Source organism: Apus apus, chromosome 20, assembly GCF_020740795.1.
Source record: "Apus apus isolate bApuApu2 chromosome 20, bApuApu2.pri.cur, whole genome shotgun sequence".
Classification (NCBI taxonomy): Eukaryota; Metazoa; Chordata; class Aves; order Apodiformes; family Apodidae; genus Apus; species Apus apus.
In genome coordinates, this window is record NC_067301.1 from 7,485,603 (window position 1) to 7,512,167 (window position 26,565).

Genomic DNA, 26,565 nt, shown 5'->3' on the forward strand with positions numbered 1-26,565 from the left:
TCATCATCCCACGTGCCTACCAGATTTAAGGAGTTTTTCCAGCTGTTGTTTTTCTGGAATAAAATCAGGTGGGGAGCTTCTAAAGAGTCTTTGAAAGCACATGGTGGGAAGGGAATATTGTGGATTCCGTCTTATGAGTATAATCTTGGTGGGCAGGGTCCTAAAGGTAAAGGCTTAAAGAAGGAAAAGCTGGAGCTGGGATGTGTGCTGGCTGGAAATGCCTTGGAAGGAGCTCTTGCCGATAGATGTCAGCACAGGCTGCCCCAAGCCTCCCAGCAGGACCTTCCCCAAGGCTCCTCAAAGCTCCTTCCCAGCTGACAAGACTTCTCCGGGGGTTTTATTTCACTTGCCCCCAAAGCAGAGCTGCCCCCAGAGCAGAGCTGCCCCCCAAGGTGAGCAGATCTCCTGAGGGAAGGCTTTGCCACGGACCCCAGAGGAGCAGGGAAGAACTTGATATAAAATGCCTGGGGGAGCTTGTGGTTAGAGAAAGCTCCATCACACCTTGGTGCCTCCTGGAGGGCAGCGTTGGGGATGACAGCACCAGCCTCAGGCAGGAGCTGGTTCAGGGTGTCAGCTTCTCTCTCTGCTGCAATGAATTCATTGTGTCAGAGACAACACCAATGTAAACAACCAGGATGGGCGGCTTGGGGAGCCCGTTTGCATATTTTAAAGCCTTCTTTCCTGAAAAGGAAATAAAAAGAGAAGGTTTCACAGATGTCTTGGCTGCTCTCAGGGCCTCCTGCCAGCTCACAAATACCTCAGCTCCAGTCAGCCAGACCTGCACCAGCAGAGAGCCACGGGAAATGACAATTCTCCACAAAATCAAGTGTCAGGAAAAAGTCACAGCCCTGAATGGAGAAAAAAAAACCCCAAACAATCCTTGCAGGAAAGAAAAAAAAAAAAAGCTCGTGGAAAATCAACCCTGAGCTCTGGATAGGGAAGCACTGGTTTGAAAGATTACAGGCCTGTGCTTTGGAGATTATTGGAAAGGAAACTGTTCTCCAAGCAGGAAAGGAAGGAATGCTGCAGGAGAGATTTCTACTCCTCATTTCACCAGCAGGTGCTCAAAATCTCAAGCACATGAGACATTCCAGTTCCCAGCCTCATTAGGAGCTCTGCTCAGCACCACCACACAACCACGGAATTGTTGTGGCTGGAAAAGACCTCTGAGATCATCAAGTCCAGCCTATGACCTGACACCACCACATCTCCAGACCATGGCACTAAGTGCCACATCCAGCCTCTCCTTCAACACCTCCAGGGATGGTGACTCCACCACTTCCCTGGGCAGTCCATTCCAATGTCTGATCACCCTTTCCATGAGGAAGTGCTTCCTAATATCCAACCTAAACTTCCTGGAGCAGCTTCAGGATGTGCTCTCTCGTCCTGTCACTGCTTGCCTGGCAGAAGAGCCCAGACCCCACCTGACCACAACCTCCCTTCAGGTGGTTGTAGAGAGTGCGAAGGTCCCCCCTGAGTCTCCTCTTCTCCAGGCTAAACAACCCCTATATCTCCCCTTTCAACTCAATCCAGGCCAATGGCATCTGAAGAAGGGCTGCCCCATGCAGAGACAGAGGAGCTTCTAGGGAGATGAACTGATTTAAAACTATGGATAAATTGCTCTCCCCCTCATCATCCAGGAGACAAGAGTGTTACCAAAGTCCTGATCAAGGTTCTTGCCTCATGAGATGTGCAGGTTCAGTGGTTTTAACCATGGCCAGGTAGCCAGCTCCCACAAACCTCCCAGTAGCTCTCCTGCCCAGCTGGGAGTTCCCTTTTAACCATGAGTGAGAAGGGGTGGCAGCCAGTGAGCTGTGGAGTGCAACAGGGAAGGGAAAAGAAAACCCGGTCCCCTCTTCCAGGGCTGTCTTGATCCCAGCCTACATAGAGCTCCATCTCCTCCCTGTCAGGGATCTCAGTGGAAGAGATTAAACCAATCTGTGGGCTCAAGGATGAACAGATGCACGTGGGAGGTGGGGGGTTGGAACTAGATGATCTTTAAGGTGCCTTCCAACCCAAACCATTCCATGATTCTATGAACTACTGACTCCATTTCTGCACCAACATCCAGATGCTCAGCACTTCCCTTGCCCTAAAGGGAATCTCAAGTCCCTGGAGCTGTGCTGAGGCAGGAGGAAAACCAGATCATGGCTTAAAACATCCATTTCCCATCGAGCCACCTCTCTCCCAGCCTTCTTTGTTGCATTTTCCCCTCCAACATTTTCCAACCATGCCAGGCCAAGCTGTCCGAGTGGGACAGGAGGGCATCCAAGGGATGAGGCACCTTTCCCTGTGGAAGCACTGTGGTTGGAGAGACGTGCCTCGCCAACCTGCTGAGGGGAGCAGACAAGCCCTTGCCTTTGAGGAGCCAATTTCCCACAGCAGGGACTGGTTATCCCCCCACTAGGGATTGGTTTTTCCCACAAGTTTCATCTGCAGATAAAAAATTGCTGAACTTCTAACAGCAGCAGTGCACGGAGAGCAGGGAATGGGAGAGAGAAACCACCAGTCGCTTTGGCCTGCTGGTGTGAAACCATCTTTGCCAAGGCTCAGCACCACCAGGACAGCTCAATTAGATGCACCTCAAGCCCTGGGCTTGTTCCCACCTCTGGGTTGGCTTCTTCAAAGCAATTCCCACCCACCTCTGGGGCCACATTCGCCAGAGAGGCGACGGCAGCAGCATCCTGGTGTGTCTGTGGACAAGGTGAGGACAAGTCACACCTTATTTTCATTGCCCAACAAACTTGGCCACTTGCCCTCAAGCTGTAAGAGAAGAACGAGGTTCTGAAGTGACTTAATGACCTCTATGGATATTGGGAGCAACTGGAAATGCCATGGGAAGTCAGCTGGGGCAGGAAGCGGCCAGGCAGGATCAGGGAGGGATGGAAAAAGGCACTTGGAAAGATGGTTTTCAGATGTGGTGCTCAAATACAGGAGGCACAGGAATATTCTACACCCTGGTAGCAGGAGGTAAAAGTTCAACCTGCTAGTTCCAACCTGCTGCCATGGGCAGGGACACCTCCCACTTAGACCAGGTTGCTCAAGCCCCATCCAACCTGCCCTTGAACACTTCCAGGGATGGGGCAGCCACAGCTTCCCTGGGCAACCTGTTCCAGTGTCTCCCCACCCTTACACTTAAGAATTTATTCCCCATATCTAACCTTAATCTCCCCTCTTCCAGTTCTAATTCATTCCCCCTTGTCCTCTCACTACAAGCCCTTGTCCAAAGTCCCTCCCCAGCTTTCCTGGAGCCCCTTCAGGTATTCAAAGGTGCTATGAGGTGATGGATCCAGAAGAAAAGCTGCCAGAGGTTACACACCAACAGCCAGGGAGGCCATAGGAAGAGAAGGACAGGGCCTGGCAAACCAAAGGGTGGGTAGATGTGTGTTGTCAACATAAATTCACTGAGATTAGGCACCTAATCACCACCACAGAGCAACCCTAAAGAACCCAAAGAGTGATGGATTCACCTCCTGGAACCCAGCTCTCCACGCACAAGCTGCGTTTCCCAACGAGCAGTCACAGCTTTTGGGAAAAACAAACAACCACCAACCATGAAAACCTTCACCCCCTGCTCTTTTCATCTCCCTGCCCTTGAAATATTTCATATTTAATAACACAAATTTCATTAGAGACGTTCTTCAAAACCACCTAAGCAAGGAACAAATTAGCATCCTCGTCTGGCAACCGAGGGACCGAAAGGCACCGAGAAACCCCCGAGGTCGGTGGAGCCGCAGCTCAGAGCTGGCTGAACAAGCTCTGGGCTTGTTCTCTGGAAGGGCACCAATGAAGTTCAAACTCTACATTCAAGGCTGTTCCTTCCCTTTGGAGAGCAGGGGGTAGCTTGCTGCTTCCCCACGCCACAAACCCAACTCCCTGCGAGGGGTTTCGCAACACAAAGGGTTTCAGGTTTGCAGGGCAGGCAGTTTTCAGCCCAGAGCAGCTGGATGGGATGACCCTGGTGTGCTCTGCAGCATTTCTGTAGGTACCCCTAGCTGGATTTCTCTAGATACCAGGATTCTTCTTCAAAAGATGCATTTGGCCTGTTTATTTCTGCACCACAGCTTAAATTTCAGGATGGTTTCATCCTTCAGTGCTCCTCGTCACTCCCAGTCTGATGGGACACCACCAGGTTGGAGGATATGGCTTTAAACTGGAAGAGGGGAGATTGAGGTTGGACATGAGGAGGAAATTCTTGGCTGTGAGGGTGGTGAGACCCTGGAACAGGCTGCCCAGGGAAGCTGTGGCTGCCCCATCCCTGGAAGTGTTGAAGGGCAGGTTGGATGGGGCTTGGAGCAACCTGGGCTGGTGGGAGGTGTCCGTGCCTGTGCAGGGGGTTGGGACTGGATGGTCTTTAAGGTCCCTTCCAACCCAAACCATTCCATGATTCTATGACATGGCTAACACTTTACTCCTGGTTACTCATCTCCTTCTGAACTTTCAAGCCCAATGAGGAGGGAAAAAGCTTAATACATTTAGTTGGAGAAAACGATTCCCAGCAATCCGGGCTGGGACAGTGTCCATCCCAAAGGACAGCAGGAACAAAGCCCAGAAACTTGTGTTTTTTTTCAGAAGGGCAGCAATGAGCTACGTGATAAGGGAGCTCCGGTCGGGCAGCAGACCCACCGGAACCAGGGCTGAGTTCCCAACGGGGTCAAGTCACCCCAGGCTTGAAGGCTCCAGGAGCATTTTGATCCTGGTGGGAAAGTCAGGGATTTTTCGATGATCACGCGGAAAATTTGAGCTCAGAGGAGGCAGAAAATACAGCCCATTGCTCTGAAACTCGAAGAGCAACAAGGAAGAAACAAACCAGATCAGGAAAAGAGCTGGAGAAAAGCTTTCCTCTCTTCCAGGCTTTGTTCGATGGACGTACCGGGAGGGATTTCCACCCGTTTCATTAACCTGTTCTCCTTTGAAGTCTCAGCCACCAGCAGCTGTGGTGGGAATTAGAGACATCATTGTGTGCCAGGGATGAGCTTTTAATTCCTCTTCATTCCCAGCTGTGCCTCGGCTCAGTGTGCCCAAGTGTTTTAATAACCAGTGATGTCTCCTTCAATGACAAAGAGCCCTTGGACACCACGCCGAGTTCAGCGCCACTCGGGTGCACAGAGGCCATTTTGCAGCCCCCCCCTCCTCGAGTGGAAACAAGTTGAGTTAAATTTTGAAAAGTCTAGTTTTCCAAACCTCCTGCTCCTGGTTTCCTTCCTTCCATCCATGGGAATGGGTTTGTTTTGCTAAGCAATGTCTTGCAAATGGTGTCCCAGGGACATGCAGCAGCCCCCAGGGTGAGGAGTGCGGCTCTAGAGAGGCCACTGGCATGAGCAGGTCAGGATTTTGGAGGGTTTCTTAATCCCAGTCTTGAGTCTCAGCTGGTTCTTTGCTCTTCAGAATCAGAGAAGCATTAAGGTTGGAAAAGAACTTTAGGATCATCAAGTCCAATCATCAACCCAACACACTCTGCCTACTAAACCATGTCCTGAAGCGCCACATTCACATGTTTCTTCAACACCTCCAGGGATGGGGACTCCACCCCTGCCCTGGGCAGCCTGGGCCAGGGCCTGACAACCCTTCCCATGAAGAAATTGTTCCCAAGATCCAACCTAAACCTCCCCTGATACAATATGAGGCCATTTCCTCTTGTCCTGTCCTTTGTTCTTTGGGAGCAGAGCCCAACCCCCCTGGCTCCAACCTCCTCCCAGGCAGCTGCAGAGCCAGCAGGTCTCCCCTCACCTCCTTGTCTCCCGGCTGGACACCCCCAGCTCCCTCAGCTGCTCCTGCTCACACTTGTGCTCCAGAAAAACACTTGATCTTTTCAGAAAAACAAGATACAAAACCTATCCAAGGACTCAACAATCTGCACAATTTCAGGAGATCTTCAGACACAGAAGTCCAGTCCTTCGCTGTGGTTCGTGTCTCCTTGCAGCTCCATGAAGCTCCCAGGAGGCCCCGAACAAAGAATCTCACCCTGGATTGGGACCAGCATTAGGAAACTTCACCAAATGTTTTGAAAACTTGCCCCTGTTTTCTATGAGGAGATGATGAAAACAGGGATTTTTTTTGCTCAGGGCAAGGTTTTTGCCCATCTCCATCAAGGACAAACCACTCCATGGCTAACGGGCAGGTTTCTAGCTCCCTCTGCCCCAAGAGCCTCCCACCACATGGAACCACATCTGATACAACCACCTTAGGCAGGTGACAGCAGAGTCTCTCCCACCTCCTTTGAGTGTTACTTTTGTTGACACAACATCATCAAAGGCACCTTTCCCTCAGCTCACAACTTGAAACCTGATCCCCAAACTCCAGCAGATCCCACTCAAAGCACAGAGGGAATCTGGGGAAAGAGCAGAGCTGAGAGGAACCAACATGGGAGTGGTTTTTTCAGAGTCCCAGACTGGGTTGGGTTGGAAAGGACCTTAAAGATCATCTAGATCCAACCCCCCTGCACGGGCAGGGACACCTCCCACCAGCCCAGGCTGCTCCAAGCCCCATCCAACCTGCCCTTCCACACTGCCAGGGATGGGGCAGCCACAGCTTCCCTGGGCAACCTGGGCCAGGGTCCCACCACCCTCACAGAAAGACTTTGAGCCACATGAGAGCAGGTTTCTGGGGAGCACCAGAGGACTGTGGCCACCAAAGCCCCCCTGCCTGCACCCTCACTGCAGCCAGAGTGAAGGAGGAGGCGAGACTAACTCTTGCCTCCAGCTGGATAAACAGACCATCAACCACCTCCAGTCCTCCATCAGCTCCTCCTCTGTGCAGACAGGCTGAAAGTCAAAGAAGTGCCCAGGTTAATTATGCAAATGGAGGCAAAGAAAGCACCTCCAAGAGATGGGGAAAGGCTCCTGCCTCCCAGGGACCACCTACCCTGGGATAACATCGCAGGCTTCCCACACAACACAGGCCATTAATTATCACTCCCCTCCTGCTCCAACCAGACGTGGGAGTGAAGGGGGTGGAAAGTAGCTCCAAAGGGGCCAGAAGAGCTTGAGGGAGGGGAGAAAGAGTTTCGAGGCATTCCTGTTCACATTCCTAAAATAGAGATCCTGCTGCCTCTTTTGCAGAGCGTGAAGCCCCACCAGTAAAAAGAGACACATAAAAGTTGGGCATCAACCCTCTCCTTCTGCTTCAGCTTCATCAGTAGAAAGTCAGTGTCATTGTTTAAGGTCTAAGCATAAAAATACTTTGCAACCTCAAAAATTAGGGGTTTTTTTTGAAGGAATTATCTCCCTCCTCCCTCACTGAGACTAAAAGAAACACGGGCCAATTATTTCTTTGAAGGCTAAATATTTACTCCTAGATGAAGTGTTGCAGCTCAGGCTGGAGATGAATTACCCAGCTCTGATGTCATCCCATGCCTGCAAGTAAGAAAACCCAAACAAAACCAGGTATGAACAAACAACAGGACAAATGGGTGTTTTCTCCTGGAAAAGCCCTTCAGAGAAGGGAAAGGCATGAGGCTGTTTGAGCTCATCTGAAAAGCACTTAGGGTGGCCCTGGCACCATGTTCCTGATTAGGTAGTCCTACCCAGGTCTCACTAGATAAGATGTCCTTGCTTAATGAGGGCACAAGTAGAGCGTGATCAAAGCTCTCTGAGAAAGAACCACAGAATCATTAAGGTTGGAAAAGCCCTCTGAGATCAAGTCTAACCATTAAACCAACACCCTCGTGACCGCTAAACCACCTCCCAAAGTGCCACATCTACACGTTTTTTGAACACCTCCAGGGATGGGGACTCCACCAGGGAGCCTCCACTCCAACAGAGCAGCCTGTTCCAATGCTTGACCACTCTTTCAGTTGTTCCTGATACCCAATCTGAATCTCCTCTGACACCACTTGAGACCATTCCCTCTTGGTCTATCACTTGTTACTTGGGAGAAGAGACATTTTAACATCATGAAGTTCACTAAGGCCATGTGCAAGGTCCTGCACCTGGATCATGGCAATCCCAAGCATGCTGGCCTTGTGGAAAAGTTGCTTGTCTTCTTCTGGAGCAAGACCTACCCTAGAAAGTCTGTAGGGCCAGGGGTGGGAACTCCCCCTCAGCCTCCACCAGCAATTAGCCTGCACACACAGCCCATGGTCATCAATCAATGTCACCTTTTCTTTCATTAAACAAAAAAATAAATCAATCCCTGATGCCGTATTTACCCCAAGCTTCAAAGCTTTTACCCCCTCCAGTCACTGTTCTTTCCCAGGCAGTGGGTGTCAACCCTCTGCGTTAAGAGCACATCAAAAAATAATAAAGAAAATAAATTAAAAAAAAAAAAGCAGCTACGTGTAAGAAACCACCAGGGGCACAAGAGGGGGGTGACTCATCTCAGAGGAACAAGGGTGCTCTCTGTTCCCCCAGCCTGCCTGAAGTTTCAGTTGTGATCCCATCTCGCTCCTGACAACATGCAGAAATATGTCCTCGGGGGATCTTCCCATGGGACTTCACTCTGACACATATTCCCACAGGACCCGTTCTTTTTCAAAGTGTTCTTTTTGTTTAGGAAGGCAGGGAGAAATTGGACGGGGGTGAAACGCTGGGGGGGTGATTGAGCAGAGGTGGGTGCTGGGGCTGGACGCGGCGCGGCCGAGAGTCGTGCCCTGCATTCAACCCGACGGAAGAACTTAGCCAGGCTGCAAGAATAGATGTCCTGGCTGAGAGCAGAGGTCTGCACAGCCTGGTATCCTGTTTATGCTGCCCGGGGCCTCTCCTCCACCCCTGAGCAGAGGGAAACATAAGAAGGATGTGGAGCTACTGGAGAGAGTCCAGAGGAGGCCATGAGGATGATCTGAGGGCTGGAGCAGCTCTGCTCTGGAGACAGGTTGGGAGAGTTGGGGGTGGTCCCAGCCGTGTCCAGGGAGAACTCAGAGCACCTTCCAGTGCCTGAAGGGGCTCCAGGAAAGCTGAGGAGGGACTTGGGACAAGGGCAGGGGGTGAGAAGACAAGGAGTATTAAACTGGAAGAAGGGAGATTTAGGTTGGACATGAGGAGGAAATTCTTCCCTGTGAGAGTGGTGAGAGCCTGGCCCAGGTTGCCCAGGGAAGCTGTGGCTGCCCCATCCCTGGCAGTGTTGAAGGGCAGGCTGGATGGGGCTTGGAGCAACCTGGGCTGGTGGGAGGTGTCCCTGCCCATGCAGGGGGGTTGGAACTAGATGATCTTGAAGGTCCCTTTCAACCCAACCCAGTCTGAGATTCTATGAAAGTGCTGTGGCACGGAGGGAGGAAGAGTGAGAGCATTTTCCGCACATGGAGGCTGCAGTTTGTTTTCTTCCCCTACTTGAAGCTCATGGCTGTTAATTCTCACCTGTCGGCATCATCCAGTGGACGTGTAGATGCAAAAATCAAATAAAAATATTAAGGGTTACACAGACTAATACCTACAGAGCAGCCAGCAAGCACCAAGTTACACATTAACATTTCCAAGTGACAACTGATCGATTCCCAGGTGACACCAGGAACATCTGGGTTTTCACAGAATTATGTCATAGAATTCCAGACCTGTTTGAGTTGGAAGGGACCCTAAAGATCATCTAATTCCAACCCCCCTGCATGGGCAGGGACACCTCCCACCAGCCCAAGCTGCTCCAAGCCCCATCCAATCTGCCCTTCAACACTGCCAGGGATGGGGCAGCCACAGCTTCCCTGGGCAACCTGGGCCAGGGTCTCACCAGCCTCACATCTGAACGATTCCATGATTCTCATCCTTCCTCTGGCACAGCCGCTCGGTGCTGGTTCATGCTGAGCAGGATGAATGACACTTACTGCAGCCACAAGAGCCTGTGTTGATAAGACTTGTCCCAACACTGAGATTTTATGTTTTTTTTAATAACTTTGGTAGCTGCCACTTCAGGTATTTAGAGGAGTGGAGAAGACATGCCCGTGCGGGCTGCCCTCAGCCACCCGAGAGCGTGGGAAAACAGGTACATTCCTGCAGTCCACGTGCTCCCAGCAGGGCAGGAAAACACCACAAATGATTTCCCACACTGGTTTTGGTACTCCAAATGTCACACATGGCTGCTTGTTCTCCTTCTATTTCTCAATTGGACCAAAATCACTTTGAGCAATGCAGAAGAATTGAGGGAAGCTCTTTATGGGTGGGGGGAAGTCAAGATCTCACCGGGCATGTCGGCAAAAGCTTTATCTTGTAATGGAGAGAGGGAAGAGCAGAAGGAAAAGGAGGAAGGGGGGAAGTCAGAATTAAACTAGACATTACATGTAATGAAGAGTAGGAAGAAGAAAAGGAGCTCGGCAGCCACCAAATGCTTCTTGCTGACTTGGCTGCAGGTTCCCTCTGCCCTGCTCCCAGTGCTCACAGCGTGGTGGAATAGTCTGGGATGATTTAGAGTCTTATTTTCTTGTCTGACACTTCTTTCTTATTTGAAGTCCTTTGGAGGACTGGGGAGGGACTCTGGACAAGGGCTTGTAGCAAGAGGACAAGGGGAAATGGATTGAAACTGGAGGAGGGGAGGTTTAGGCTGGATATGAGAAAGAAATTCTTTGCTGTGAGGGTGGTGAGAGCCTGGCCCAGGTTGCCCAGGGAAGCTGTGGCTGCCCCATCCCTGGCAGTGTTGAAGGGCAGGTTGGATGGGGCTTGGAGCAGCCTGGGCTGGTGGGAGGTGTCCCTGCCCATGCAGGGGGGTTGGATCTAGATGGTTTAGAAGTTGTAGGGCAGATAGTTGGACTTGATGATCTTTAAGGTCTTTTTCAAACTTGATGATTCTATGATTCTATTCTATGATCTTTAAGGTCCATTTCAACCCAAACTGTTCTGGGATTCTATATGAAAAGACCTGAAAGGCCACAGAACTACAGAATTGTTCTGGTTGGAAAAGACCTCCAAGATCATCCAGTCCAACACATTAATCCAACTCTACCAGCCATTAACCCAACTCTACCAAGTCCAGTGCTAAACCGTATTTCTAAGCACCACATCTACACAGCTTTTCAACACCTCCAGGGATGGTGATTCAACCACGTCCCTGGGCAGCCTGTCCCAGTCTTTAACAACACTTTCACTGAAGAATTTTCTTCTAAAATCCAATGAAAACCTCTCCTGGCACAACTTGAATCATCCAGTCCAACCCTTAACCTAAGTCGACTAACTCAGCTCTACCAGCCCACTGCTAAACCATGTCCCTAAGCACCATATCCATGTGATTTATGAACTCACTCAGGGATGGTGATTCAACCACCTCCCTGGGCAGCCCATTCCAGTGCTTAATAACCCTTTCTGTAAGGAAGTTTTTCCTAACATCCAACCTAAGGAGAGACACAACCCAGTGTGGTGCTGCAGGCATAAGGATACGTGGCAAAAAAAAAACCAAACCCCAAAAGGATATAACTTGGAAACCAGTCAGATAATGGGAAAACGTGCAGGGAAACAAAGAATCAAACCAGGCAGCCCAGGGGAGGTGAGTTTTGATGAAGCAGTGGGGCAGCTGCACATCATAGAATCATAGAATGTGTAGGATTGGGAGGGACCTATAGAGGTCCTCTAGTCCAACCCCCCTGCAGTGCACAGGGGGGTTTGACTAGATCAGGTTGCTCAGAGCCTCCAAGCCTAACCTTGAATGTCTCTAGGGATGAGGCCTCCACCACCTCTCTGGTCAGCCTGTTCCAGTGCTTCACCACCCTTGTTGTAAAGAACTTCTTCCTGATCCAATCTACATCTCCCCTGCTCTAGTTTAAGGCCACTGCCCCTCATCCCATCCCTCCCTGCCCTTGTCCCAAGTCCCTCCCCAGCTTTCCTGGAGCCCCTTCAGGCACTGGAAGCTGCTCTAAGGTCTCCCTGGAGCCTTCTCTTCTCCAGGCTGAACACCCCAACTCTCCCAGCCTGTCTCCAGAGCAGAGCTGCTCCAGCCCTCGGATCACCTCTGTGGCCTCCTCTGGACTCATTACAACAGATCCATGTTCCTCTGGTGTTGAGGGCTCCAGAGCCAGACACAGTTCTCCGGGTGGAGTCTCACCAGAGCAGAGGGGCAGAATCACCTCCCCTGACCTGCTGGCCACGCTGGTTTTGAGGCAGCCCAGCCCAGGATGCCCCTGGCCTTCTGGGCTACAAGTGCAGATTGTTTCCTCATGTCCAACGTTTCCTCCCCCAGCTCCCCCAAGCCCCTTTCCACAGAACTGCTCTCTATCACCTCATCCCCCAGCCTGCATGGACAATGAGGACTGTTCCTATTTTGCTGCAGGACCTTGGCCTTTTTGAACCTCACCTGAAGCCAGGGGCCTGATCCACTCCTTGCTGTTGAGGTCGAGCCTCCAGAGGTCGTTGAAGGCCGCGTTGCAGCTGCTCTGGGTGCAGCCCCCAAAGACGTACATGGACTGGTTGGCGTCGTAGTAACACGCACCTGGGAAAACAACACGCCACAGATCAGCCAAAGTTCTCTGACCTTTGTGGCTTGGGGTGAAAAAAAGGATCATTTTCATCTTCTCCCCCCACCCCCCAGGGTTTCAGGCAGGAGGAAAGCAGACAGGTCGTCTCCACTTCAGTAAAACCACAGGGCAGCTCAGGGGTATCCCTGGCTGCTGTTAAACCTCCAGCAAGAACCTTCCGAGGAGATTACCCTCTCAAGCAGAGCTGCTCCTGAAAGTGCAAACAAAAGCTGCCTTAGGAGCTTGTAGTTAATTAGATTAGGCAGGATGAACATGCTCAACACACTTCTCTGAGCTGCTTCATGCGGGTGATAAGGTCACCAAATTAGACTAAGAAAGTGGCCTGTGTTCCTTGACATGGCTGCTATGCCCTGTTCCTAAAGCTGACAGCATTTCACAGGATCCCAGAGTGGTGGGGGTTGGAAGGGACCTCTGGAGATCATCTAGTCCAAGCCCCTGCCAGAGCAGGATCCCCTAGAGCAGATCCCACAGGAACATCCAGGTGGGTTTGGAATGTCTCCAGGGATGCAGACTCCACAGCCTCCCTGGGCAGCCTGTCCCAGGGCTCTGGTACCCTCACAGTAAAGAATTATTTTCTTATATTCAGGTTAAACCTCCTGTGCTCCAGGTTGTGCCCATTGCCCCTTGTCCTGTCACTGGACACCACTGAGAAGAGTCTGGTCCCATCCTCCTGACACCTCTTGTAGATATTGGTATTCATTTGTTTCACCTAACTCATCACAAAAAAAGCACCACTGAAACACGGGGATCTTACAGGAACATCCCCTTGGGATTCCCCTAATTCTCTAGGATTAGGCAGCAAAAAGGGGAACAGGGAGGGAACGTGACACTTGACAACCCCCGAGAGATACTCGGAGAAATAAAGAGCTTTGGGCCTCAAACCAGATTCTGCAGCAAATCCAAACAGCATGTATGTGTCTGCCTGTGGGTCCCGTGGAACCCAGGCATCTCTGACAAGATGTAAACGGGAAATCAGACAGAGCAGAGAGGCTTGCTCAGCTGACCTGCTGAGGAGGAGGAGCAAACCTCAAACATGGTCAGAAAGTTCAACCCCTGCAGTTTCAGGAGATTTCCCAGTTTCTGCATTTCCCTCCTCAAATGCAACAAGACTTGGTATAATGAGCCCCGGCCTCTCGTGTTCTTGAGATCCCCACCATACCTCGTCCATGTCTGGAAGCAGCATGAGTGCCCTTTGGTGACACTGGAGGAGCAAGCTCATCCTTTGGGGACAGCTTTCATGGACATTTTTGCATTGGGTCTCAAGTTTGCAAGCAGGGATTGAGGAGCAAAGGTGACTCCAGCTCCTGGTCTGGGGAATCTACAGCAGGTTCTTCTGCCTCTGCACTCTCCAATGGGCCAGGTGACCATCTGACTCTCTGTGATGACAACGTGCTTGAAATTAAGTCCTCCCTTGTCCCAGTGCAGCCTGAATATCTCAGTTCTTGGGTTTTCTCTAAAATTCTTCCTCTTTTTCCCCCAAGAAGATCTGAGAAACCTGGCCTAGTGGGAGGTGTCCCTGCCCATGCAGGGGGATTGGATCTAGATTATCTTTAAGGTCCCTACCAACCTAAACCATTCCATGATTCAATCCTCTGGAAAGGCTGAACAGAACCAGCTGGGGCTCAGAGAGAGTAGGAGTCACCACTCCATGACCATTAAGTATGTCTGACATACAAGACAGATTAGTTTGGGGGGGCAAAAGAATTTGGGGAAAAAAGCACAAGGACAAATTCCAGTTTATAGCAGCCTTGCAAAGGTGTGGAGTAAATTAGGGGAGGAGGGTGTGAGTCCCTGGTGCCTTCTGCTCCTTTTTTTAGGGTGGAAAACAAGCAGCTGGAGATCACTGGGTGGATTTTTAAGTGGCTTTTTTAAAAGAAAACCCACTTAAGTCCCAGTAAAATTCAGTGTGTCCCAGAGTTTTGGTTCTGAAGAGCTGGTGTATCTTTGGAAGTGGAACTGAAGAGAATGTTTCTGATGTTTGAAGATGCTGATACCCAAAGAGAACACAAAGCAGCTTGTTCTCAACATGTTCCTGCTTTCCCCCCCTGTGCTGCACAGCAAAGCATCAGGAACTTTCACCCAGAGTGTGAGAGAATTGAAATAAAGATCAACTGGGAAGGGAAAACTGAATGCAAACCCCTGCCCCTGGCAATGATTAAAGGGCACTGACTTTTAAAACTCACAGTACATCAAATAAAGTAACCCATCCAAGTCCAAAGGTTGTATTTTCCCCATCAGGGAGAGGAGAAAGATGCAGCTTGGCTCTTGAAATCTCATTGCAACACAGCCCTGGGCTGCAAACAGCATGGGAGGTTTGTGGTGGGAGGCTGAGAGCCCTGGGCATTGGTGTTCCAAGCAGGACCCTGCCACCCTGGCACTGCTCTCTCAAGGCAGGGCTGGGGCTGGTAACAGCTCTTGCCACAAGAGCCAGGATGGGCACAGGAGGTTCAAGTTAAACATAAGGAAGAACTTTACTCTGAGAGTGACAGAGCCCTGGGACAGGCTGCCCAAGGAGCTTGTGGAGTCTCCTTCTCTGGTGACATTCAAACCCGCCTGTGCAGTTCTGGGCTCCCCAGTTCCAGAAGGACAAGGAGCTGCTGCAGAGAGTCCAGCACAGGGCACTGAGATGCTGAGGGGACTGGAGCATCTGCCTGGGAGGAAAGGCTGGGAGAGCTGGGGCTGCTCAGCTGGAGGGGAGGAGACTGAGGGGGAATCTGATCAGTGCTGATCAATATCTCCAGGGGGTGTCAGGAGGATGGGGCCAGACTCTTCTCAGGGGTGCCCAGAGACAGGACAAGGGGCAATGGGCACAAACTGGAGCACAGGAGGGTCAAGTTAAACAGAAGGGAAAACACAGCCCTGGGACAGGCTGCTGAGAGAACTGTGGAGTCTCCATCCCTGGAGACATTCCAAACCCACCTGGATGTTCCTGTGGGATCTGCTCTAGGGGATCCTGCTCTAGCAGGGGGGTTGGACTGGATGATCTCCACAGGTCCCTTCCAACCCTGACCACTCTGTGTGTGAGGTTGGGCTGCAGATGAAAGCACCCAGACCTGCTGCTGGCACCCATGGGTACACCAAGCTACACTGCAAGTTGCAGCACGATAAAAATGCACCAGCCCTCAGCAAACTCAGCTCTCCAGGTGTCCAGAGGGAGGAAAAGAAACAGTAACATCCCATATGCCTACAGGAAATCCAGGGAGGGACTTCTTAGAAGGGTGTGTAGTGATGGGATGAGGGGGAATGTTTTTAAGCTGGAAGAGGGGAGATTTAGGTTGGACATGAGGAGGAAATTCTTCCCTGTGAGGGTGGTGAGAGCCTGGCCCAGGTTGCCCAGGGAAGCTGTGGCTGCCCCATCCCTGGCAGTGTTGAAGGGCAGGTTGGATGGGGCTTGGAGCAGCCTGGGCTGGTGGGAGGTGTCCCTGCCCATGCAGGGGGTGGGACTGGATGATCTTTAGGGTCCCTTCCAACCCAAACCAGTCTATGACTCGATGATTCTATGCTCTACCTCCTTATTCTCTACAATACCCTTTTCCTGCTCCTTGCAGAGCAGGGACTTGGGGCAGCCCAAAGGTAACGATCAGTTGAGCAAAGCTGGGCCATCCAAGAGCAGAGAAACAGCCCGTCCTGTAAAACTAACAACATTCCAGCTTCCACCTCTCCCTTGCCTCTGAGGGCAAACCCAGGGAATTTTTTAATTACTCATCATCCTGGGAAAAGAGAAAGAAAGATCCAGTGTTTCAGATGAGTCACTTTGCCATCAAAGGATCAATATCTCTGACCCAAGGGCTGCTGCTTTTCCATTCCTGCATTCCTGTGTCTCCTGCCATCCAGTTATTTCACCCCATGAGTCACTGTCCTGCTATGTTGTTTGCAGGGTCACACGTTAGGGCTAGAAAAGAATGAGGTGACTGCTGTGAACATGATACCTGGGGTTCAGCTCAAAAAAAACCAACCCAATGTGCCTCAAGTATTTCTTCCTGGAAGTTTGGAGCTAAAAAAAACCCAGCATCAGTGGTATTGTCTGATGTTCTGCAGCTTCAGAGCCTTCAAAAAACCCACAGCTCATCCATAAAATCTGTTATCAGTTGTTGGATGATCAAAGACCCTGCCAAAAGCTCCCTCCCCACGAGATGACAGTGACTTCCATTAATTATTCCGTATCAAAGAGTTTTTCTGTGACTCCCTTTAGAACCGATAGAAGACATCGTGACCTCCAACTATTTAAAATTCTCCTGTTCGTCCTTTTATGCTCCCTGTGAACATTTCTGGGATATTTCTAATAAATCCTGGAAGAGAGACAACCCTGACCCCTCCTTTGCCAGCCTGTTGACTTCAAATGACTCATGCCTGGTCGGTGACGTCTTCCTACCAAAGCTGGCAAATCACTCATCCCTGAAAAAGGGGGATGTGAATCCTCCCTCATTCCCTTCCCCCTGCTCTGCCTCCAGCTTGGCTCACAGCACCTTTGTATTTGAGAGATATTTAGAGATTCAGCCTGAATTTCTGCAATTAATCGTTTGTAGCTTCAGTTTAATACTGGAATCCACCCAGAGACCTGCAGGGCTTGGTTGCAGGGAGAGCAGATACCACAGATGTGGAGCTGCTTGAAAAGAAAATCAGTTGAAGTCAGCAAACAAGTTAATCCAGATGAGCTTTCTGTGCACAAAATGCATTCATAAACAATTCTGGAGTGAGTGATGGCTGAGCAGGGCCAGGGCACTAAAAAATAGAGACTAACACAGGTTACAAGCTCCCAGGGCAGTGGGTTTAATATGAAAAACCTCATTTTGGACCCAGTCTAACAGCAGCAAGCTCAGAGGAAGGCCCTGGTGGGCAGCAGGATGAATGAGCAGAGAAGGGTCATTGCTGCAACACTTAGGTCTTTTTCAGGTGATTTCTAGCTGGTCTTAAAGCTCACCAGTTAAAATCATAGGATCACACAATGCCAGACAGGGTTGGGTTGGAAGGGACCTTAAAGATCATCTAGATCCAACCCCCCTGCATGGGCAGGGACACCTCCCACCAGCCCAGGCTGCTCCAAGCCCCATCCAACCTGCCCTTCAACACTGCCAGGGATGGGGCAGCCACAGCTTCCCTGGGCAACCTGGGCCAGGCTCTCACCACCCTCACAGCCAAGAATTTCCTCCTCATGTCCAACCTCAATCTCCCCTCTTCCAGTTTTAATCCATTCCCCTCATCCCATCCCTCCCTGCCCTTGTCCCAAGTCCCTCCCCAGCTTTCCTGTAGACCCACAGCTCACAGATGTAGGAGCTGATCTGCTGTACAGGCAGCCAGGGTATGCTCCCCAAGTGCTGCAAGGATGCAAACTCATCAACTTTGAGAGCCACCAGACTCCAGGCACAGTCAGAGAATGGTCATGGTTGGAAAAGACCCCTAAGACAACAGAGTCCAACTGTCAACCCAGAAAAACCTACTGTGCCCACTAACCATGTCCCTCAGCACCACATCTACACAGCTCTGAAACACCTCCAGGGATGGGGACTCCACTCCTACCCTGGGCAGCCTGGGCCAGGGCCTGACAACTCTTTCCATTAAGAAATTGTTCCCGAGATCCAACCTCAACCTCCCCTGGCACAACTTGAGGCCATTTCCTCTTGTCCCATCCCTTGTTCCTGGGGAGCAGAGCCCGACCCCCCTGGCTCCAATCTCCTCTCAGGCAGCTGCAGAGCCAGCAGGTCTCCCCTCACCTCCTTGTCTCCAGGCTGGACACCCCCAGCTCCCTCAGCTGCTCCTGCTCAGACTTGTGCTCCAGCCCCTTCCCCAGCTCCCTTGCCCTTCCCTGGACACGCTCCAGCCCCTCCATGTCCTTCTTGTCCTGAGGGGCCCAGACCTGACCCCAGGATTTGAGGTGTCCCCTCCCCAGTGCCCAGCACAGGGGATGATCCCTGCCCTGCTCCTGCTGGCCACACCAGTGCTGACACCAGCCAGGATGCTGGTGGCCTCTTGGCCACCTGGACACATGCTGGCTCATGTTCAGACATTCAACCAACACCCTCAGGTCCTTTCCCACCAGGCACTTTCCAGCCACTCTTCCCCAAGCTTGGAGCATTGCCTGGGTTTGGTGTGACCCAAGTGCAGGACCCAGGGCCCTGGGCCTTGTTGAACCTCATTGGCCTCAACCCCTGGATCCAGCCTGTCCAGGTCCCTCTGCAGAGCCTCAACCCCTGGATCCAGCCTGGCAGGTCCCTCTGCAGAGCCTTCCTACCCTCAAGCAGATCAACACTCCTGCCCAATTTGGTCACGACAGTGCAAGGTTTCTGTTGAGGGAAAACAAAGCCCAGACTTGAAGGGGAACTGTGGAAAGAAGCTTTTAAAATCCACAAAACCAGCAAGCAAAACTCCCTGCCAAGCTCCAGTGCCACTTCTTCCTGCAAGCAAGGAGCCAATACCCAGGACAAGCAGCTCCTGAATTCCCTCCCTGTGCAAAGTGCTGGTGTTGGCAGAGCTGCGGGTCAGCCCGGCCGGGTGCAACGTGGCGTGTGACACTGCCAGCTCCCAAGGGACATGGAGCAGACCCCTGGCTGCAGCTCCCTGTCCCAAATCCCAGCTTTTCCCAGCAGGTACTCACTGTGTGAGAAGCGCTGCGTGATGGGGGTGCCAGGGTAGGGGTAAGTGCGACTCTCCCACTGGATGTTTCCTTCTTGCACCGCTTTGATGAAGCCGTGGTAACACTGATGGGCCACACCTGGGGAACAAACAAGGTGTCAGCAACACTTGGGGTTCTTTAGGAACAAACCTTGCCTGCATAAGCAGTGTGACAGCACAAATACAGGCTGGGGGAAGAAGATATGGAGAACAGTCCCGAGGAGAAGGACTTGGGGGCGATGGTGGATGAGAAGCTCAACAGGAGGCGGCACCGGGCACTGGAGCCCAGAAACCACCCGTGTCCTGGGCTGTGTCACCAGCAGGGCCAGGGAGGGGATTGTCCCCTCTGCTCTGGTGAGACCCCCCTGCAGGGCTGGGCCCAGTACTAAGGTCCCCAACATCAGAAGGACATGGAGCTGTTGGAGAGAGCCCAGAGGAGGCCACAGAGATGATCCGAGGGCTGGAGCAGCTCTGCTCTGGAGACAGGCTGGGAGAGTTGGGGTGTTCAGCCTGGAGAAGAGAAGGCTCCAGGGAGACCTTAGAGCACCTTCCAATGCCTGAAGGGGCTCCAGGAAAGCTGGGGAGGGACTTGGGACAAGGGCAGGGAGGGATGGGATGAGGGGGAATGGATTAAAACTGGAAGAGGGAAGATTGAGGTTGGACATGAGGAGGGAATTCTTCCCTGTGAGGGTGGTGAGACCCTGGCCTAGGTTGCCCAGGGAAGCTGTGGCTGCCCCATCCCTGGCAGTGTTGAAGGGCAGACTGGATGGGGCTTGGAGCAACCTGGGCTGGTGGGAGGTATGGCAGGGGGTTGGCACTGGATGATCCTGAAGGTCCCTTCCAGCCCAAACCACTCCATGCTTCTAGGAGAACATTCTTCTTTAGCCACACGAGGGGAGGAACTGGCTGACAGCTCCTGCAAGGAGCAAACAAGCCCCACAGCTGCAATTAACTGTGTGTGAAGCACATGTGTCTCTGCTGAGAGGGGACAGAGGCTGTTCTCTGGGGGAGGAAAAGGGTCTGGTGAAGATTTACATCCCCAGCAGGTCACAAATGCTCAGTGTCCCCGCTGTGCTGCAAAAGCCCTTGCACTGAGGATGCCACAACCTGCCAACAGTTTTCATTCACCCCAACAAGGATTTCCTTACTGAAAGCCCCATGCCAGGAACACCCCCACTCTGGGATATAAAGCAGGAAGCTTATTAAAATAAAATAAAATAAAACAAACCAAGAAGCCCAGGGTCCTCAAGCAGCTGGTCCCCAAGAGTCACATGGGAAATGCAATCTGAGCTGTAGGATTTGACAGCAGATGCATCCTGACAAACAGGAAAAATTCACCAGAAGAAAACAAATCCAGCCTTTACCTCGAGTGACCTCTCTGCTTCTCAGCCAGCAGGTTAGCAATTGCACTCCCTTTTTAAAATTTTTGCTAGAATTGCCACAAAAGCAACAGGGCTGCCCAGCACCACTCGCCCCGAGACCGGGACAACTCACTCCAGTGCCACGTGGGTGCTCATCCCTCCACTCCAGGGACGTTTCCTACAGTCTCTTTTGGGGTGAATCACCAGGTACTTTTTCATTCCAGCTGCATCCTTGGCATCTCTTAAGGCTGCTCCAGGAACAAGCATGTGTGAGAAAGTTCACCCAAGCACCAATTCAAGGGCCATGGACACTTGAAAAGCCTTTCAGAAGGGGTGCAGGCTGCTGCTGCTGCCCAAAATGAGGCAAAAAGAGTAATTCTGTGCAATGCTCATTTCTGGAGAAGCTGGGCTTTTTTAACCTCCTGCCTGTTCACCTCTGGGCAAGGCAGAAAACAGCTGGAGTCTGAGCAAACCTTTCAGGTGTGCAGAGAAGTCCACAAATGAGCCTTCACTCCACAGGCCTGCTGAAGGCTTTCCTCACCTGAGCCCTGCTCTGCTTCCTCCAGGAGAAACAGGTTACCCTTGTGCTTAATTCAATGCAGATTTACCTGGGGGTAATTTTACCTGGGGGTTTAAGAGGGGTTTCCTCTTAAAACTGCTGGGTTTTTAATGAAACCTGCCATCAAAATGTACATCCTCAACAGAAATGGAACAGAAATCACCCCACCAATGGAAAAAAACACCATAGCAGGTGGCTTTGCTTGTATTCTTGTCCAAACTTTCCCTGCCTGTTTGTCATATCATGTGTATCTAGCATTAAAATATCCCTGTAAGGCTTGGGAGTTAATGCTGAGGTAAAGGGAAATATCTGTGTCTCAGGGCTACTGTTTCAGGAAGTCTGAATATGTAGATCTATACACATGTAGATGCTCTACACGACTTATCTGCAGCAGAACTGTCAGAACCAGACACTGTTTTGTTTCCAGTCACCTTCTGGAACCTTAATTACTGAGCAAGACTAAAAGCACAATTACAGGCACCTAAGAGATGGGACACCAGCACTGGGGGGTGGTAGAGGGGAAGCCTGGACACAAGGGAAGCATTCAGAAGAAACATAACCAAGCAGCTCTGCTGTGGAGTCTTTGGGGCTTCACTATTTTATCTTTCAAAAGAGGCTGAGGGGCTGAATCATGGAAGCATGAAATCAACCATAGAATCATAGAATGGCTGAAGTTGGAAGGGACCTTAAGGATCATCTAGTCCCAACCCCCCTGCATGGGCAGGGACACCTCCCACCAGCCCAGGCTGCTCCAAGCCCCATCCAACCTGCCCTTCAACACTGCCAGGGATGGGGCAGCCACAGCTTCCCTGGGCAACCTGGGCCAGGCTCTCACCACCCTCATAGTGAAGAATTTTCTCCTCATGTCCAACCTCAATCTCCCTTTTCCAGTTTTAATCCATTCCCCCTCATCCCATCCCTCCCTGCCCTTGTCCCAAGTCCCTCCCCAGCTTTCCTGGAGCCCCTTCAGGCACTGGAAGGTGCTCTAAGGTCTCCCTGGAGCCTTCTCTTCTCCAGGCTGAACACCCCAAACTCTCCCAGCCTGTCTCCAGAGCAGAGCTGCTCCAGCCCTGGGGTCATCTCCACAGCCTCGTCTGGACCTGCTCCAACATCTCCAATCCTGTGCTGTTCTTAGCAACACCTTCAGCAAAGCAAGTGACCTGATGGCTGTAGGCCTTTTTCTGGCATTTTGCAGAAGTGACATTTTTGAGGTAAAGGGGGGAAAAAACCCCAAGAGGTGAGGCTAAAGCAAAGAGCAGCTGGGATATGAATCTGTGGCCCTGCAATTAAAATAATGCAGTGTCACTGCAGCTGGTTGTACCTTTGATCAGTCGATACCACTGTTTGCAGACAAGGGCAGCAGTTTTGTGCTCCTGGTAGGGTGAAAGGAAGGAGAGGATGTATTCCAAAACCTCTTCTGGGAGTTCCAGCATTGATCTGTTATGCCTGGTCTCCTCCACCTCCAGCTCAGGATGTGGCTCATCATCTTGCTCCATCGTCCCTTCCACCACGGCATCTTCTGGATCCACAGCCATGAAACCATCATCTTCACTGTCTGAGGAACTGGCCATGGCATTCCACGTCACAGCTGCACGGGGCAAGGGAGACAACAGTGAGGTCAGAAAGAAAATTCACAGCACCAGAAACACACCTGCCAGCCAAAGGTTGCACCCAAGGTCATCGAGCTCTACCCTGCAAGCTCCAAGCTGAGGTGTTTTTTTGTGAAGCTTTGGTGGTTTGATGGTTTAGGAACACGCTGTTGTCCATCAGAGCAGCCTTTTGGCAGGAGACCTCTTCATCTCTCACCTCTCTCAGCTCAACCATCACCTACAGGTGGTACCAAAGAGAGCCAAGAAAACCCCACTGGAAGAGCTGCAGCCTCTCAAAACCTTGTGCCTGCACTAGGAAGCATCCTGCTGCCACAGGCGGCCTGGGCAGGGATGGGGAAAGGGATTCCCACTGAATCCAGAGCAACCCAATGTGAGACAGGATGGAGGTGACAGCTTTGCAGCCCCTCCTCCCCTGTGAAACCAGTTTTGCCAGTGAGCCTGCTCTACCCCAAGCAACTTTTCAGCAACACACAGAGGGGAAAAAAAATCCCCTCTCCCATTCTCCCTTAACACCTCTCTTTTTTCCTTTTTTTCCATTATCCCTTGCACACAGCTCCTGACTGGCAGTAGGTGAGGAAAGAAAACCCCTCACAGGATTTACTGCTGCTGAAAGGCTGGAATATCAATCATTGTACCTCCAGCTATTCAGAACATCTTAAGTATGAGGTAACGTGTCAAACATGAGATAAATCCACCCTAACGAGTGGCTGCAGCCAACCCGGCTGGTTGGCACGGGCTGCAGCTGCACAAACCCTGCCCATGGCTGTAGAACAAAGCCCTGGGACCCTATTTCCTGGGAAGCAAAGCAAAACCCTGGACCCTACTTCCTAGGAAGTAGCTAACCTGTTTTGGGGAGAGCAGGGACAGTTTCCCCCCCCAAATACCACGGAATGCAGCTGCTCTGTGCCGGCGCCCACGCTGGTTGCTCACACCACAGCAGCAGCTCGTGAGGGTGACACAGGAACAGTCTTTTCCAGAAGTTACACTCACAAATTCCCTTTTTTATCTTTTCCTAGCACAGCAGGTTGTAATGGAGGACCCAAACCAGGGCACTCCCATAGGGCTCAGAGTGAGTTTCTTCCCAATGCCACGAGGTGGAGGCTGCCCAGTCACCCCCAGGTCCCAGATCGACCAGGACGATGCTCCATCCCTGTTGAAGGACAGGTTGGATGGGGCTGGGAGCAGCCTGGGCTGGTGGGAGGTGTCCCTGCCCATGCACAGGGTGGGATTGGATGATTTTTAAGGTCTCTTCCAACCCAAACCAGTCTGGGATTGTAACACAGACCAACACAGTCCCTGGGACAAATCCTGCCTGCAGTGAGCATGGGTGGGAAGACCAGGTGGAACACAAGACCCAGCTTTTTGCCCAAAACACTTAAATCCAAGTATTTTGCACTTGCATGGTTGTCCAAGTGTTTAAAGTTCCACCTACATAAACTATAGTATTTTATTTTTCCCAAACCCTCAGTATCACAGAAAACCCGGCTGGAAGGCACTGAAGTCACTTGGCTACCAGGAAGAAATGAAGCTGTTACAAGCTCCCAGCAATGCAAACTCCATCATCTTCCCCAGATGAAACCCAGGGTTTTCACACTCCAGCACACCCAAAGCCAAAGAGCTTTGGGAACAGCAGCCAGCAGAGATGTGGAGCAGGAAAGCTTGTCATGGCAACTAATTCATGCTCAGAAAAACAACGTTTGACAGCATTACTCTCCACTTTTGTCAGGTTCCCTGATGAAGCAGCTTTGGAAAATCCAAGGGGGCTGTCACATCTTTGGTGGAAACCACGTCAAAACGAAACCCACACTTATCATCCCAGCAGATGCTCGGCACGTTTCCCCACGGCAGGAATCCTTCTCAGTGTTGTGACAGAGAAAGTCTGAAACCCAAATGCTTTGACACAAGCGCTGCTGCTGCCAACAAACTGCATGACACAGCAGAGAAAACACAGACAGAATCCCAGAGTGGGGGAGGGAGGGGCTGAAAGGGACCTCTGGAGATCATCCAGTCCAAGCCCCCTGCTAGAGCAGGATCCCCTAGAGCAGATCCCACAGGAACATCCAGGTGGGTTTGGAATGTCTCCAGGGATGGAGACTCCACAGTTCTCTCAGCAGCCTGTCCCAGGGCTGTGTTTTCCCTTCTGTTTAACTTGACCCTCCTGTGCTCCAGTTTGTGCCCATTGCCCCTTGTCCTGTCCCTGGACACCCCTAAGAGTCTGGCCCATCCTCCTGACACCCCCTGGAGATACTGATCAGCACTGATCAGATCCCCCCTCAGGCTCCTCCTCTCCAGCTGAGCAGCCCCAGCTCTCCCAGCCTTTCCTCCCAGGCAGATGCTCCAGTCCCCTCAGCATCTCAGTGCCCTGTGCTGGACTCTCTGCAGCAGCTCCTTGTCCTTCACGAACTGGGGAGCCCAGAGCTGGACCCAGTGCTCCAGATGGGGCCTCACCAGGGCAGAGCAGAGAGGGAGGAGAACCTCCCTTAACCTGCTGGCCACACTCTTAATGCCCCCCAGGAGGCCACTGGCCCCCTTGGCTGCAAGGACACACTGCTGGCTCATGGCCAGCCTGTCATCCACCATGACTCCCAGGTCCTAAGACACGGAAAACTAAAAAAAAAAAAAAGAGCAGAGCTGCACTTAAAAAAAAATATAAAAATTAAACCAGAGGGTTGGGGTTTTTCCTGACATCAAGAAGGCCACGTGCTGATTTCCATCTTGCCAGAGGTGGCAAAAAGCCCAAGACTGCTGATACTCCAGCCTCTGGGTGCAGTTGAAGGTGGGAGGAATGAGAGCTGGTCCCTGTCTCAAGAGCTTAGGAAAGCAGAGAGCAGCACATCTACCCAGCTGGAGCAGCAGGCATTTCACACCCTGAAAACCTGCAGGGGAACCAACCCCAAGTGTATTTGCATCCAAATCAGGTGCAATGGGACACCTGTGGGTGACAACACTGAGCATAAGCCTCAGCTCGACAGGTTCACACAAGACATCTGTTGTGTTAGATAAGGTTAGAAGCAAAGATTATGTGTTTCCCAACAGCTTTTATTTACCCTTTAAATAATGTCCAAAACCTGCTGGAGAAAGCCAGCTGAGAAGGGCAAGGATGCACACACAGCTGGCAAGGTTTTGTTGTTTTTCCCCTGCTAGTAAATCCTAATTTCAATCCTCTGGAACAGGCTTGGGAGCAAAACAGCAAGTTAATTACAGGCACAAAACAGCTCAGAGGTTAGAAAAGCACCTCTAAGGCCAATTTTAAAAAGGCAGGAGGAGCAGAGAAACCCCTTAAGTGCTTAAAATCCCAGGTGCTTTCACAGATCTGGGGAGGCAGAAGCTGCACTGAGATTTTTCTGGTCTTACCAGACCACTTGATAATATTCTAAGTATTCAGAGGCACTCACTTTGCTAGAGCCTCATTTTCTAAACGTTTGAGGGTAAGAAAAAAAACATCCTCCAAGTTTTCACGCCCACGCTGTGTTATTTTTCTTAAGAAAAACAAGACTCAACTCCCACCAGACAAGTCACCATCAAAACAACCCTTCAAGCCTGACCTGCCACTGATGCAGATTTTGCTCTTAAGGCACAGGAACATCAGACTGGGAATAACCTCCCCTGGATTGCAAAGTGGAAAAAGGACTTTCTAGAACACTGCTCCAACTTCTTAAAATGAAAAAGGCTCAAGAAACTCAAAGCAGTTGGGAATAGGGAGCTAAAGAACCTCAGCCAGCTCCTGTTTCCAATTACTCAGCAGATCCACAGGAGAAAAATCCCATGGTAGTGTTTTTATTAGTTATGAGCAAAGCAGAGTGTTTCTGTCCTGTTTGCATTGAGGGGGGATGCAGTACTCAACCCCCCGCACCTCTAGAGTGCCAGAAAAGTTGAAATCATAGAATCATGGGATGGTTTAGGTTGGAAGGGACTTTAAAGATCACCTAGATCCAACCCTCCTGCATGGGCAGGGACACCTCCCACTAGAGCAGGTTGCCATCCTGGATCTCCAGGTGCTCTCTGCTTGTCCTGAGCTGTGCTTCAGTTTGTTTCCAGGCT

General features: G+C 51.3%; 1 protein-coding gene across 1 annotated transcript in view; it reads right to left on the reverse strand.

Moving 5' to 3' along the window:
* FBXO42 (F-box protein 42) overlaps positions 1-26,565 on the reverse strand; it is a 53,345-nt gene that overhangs the window by 16,433 nt on the left and 10,347 nt on the right. Inside the window, exons 2-4 of the mRNA XM_051637448.1 lie at positions 22,236-22,502; positions 18,978-19,094; positions 12,205-12,339 (exon numbers count right to left, since the gene is read on the reverse strand). Of these exons, the coding sequence (XP_051493408.1) occupies positions 12,205-12,339; positions 18,978-19,094; positions 22,236-22,485 (502 nt within the window). The 5' untranslated portion in view covers positions 22,486-22,502. The remainder of the gene's footprint in view (positions 1-12,204; positions 12,340-18,977; positions 19,095-22,235; positions 22,503-26,565) is intronic.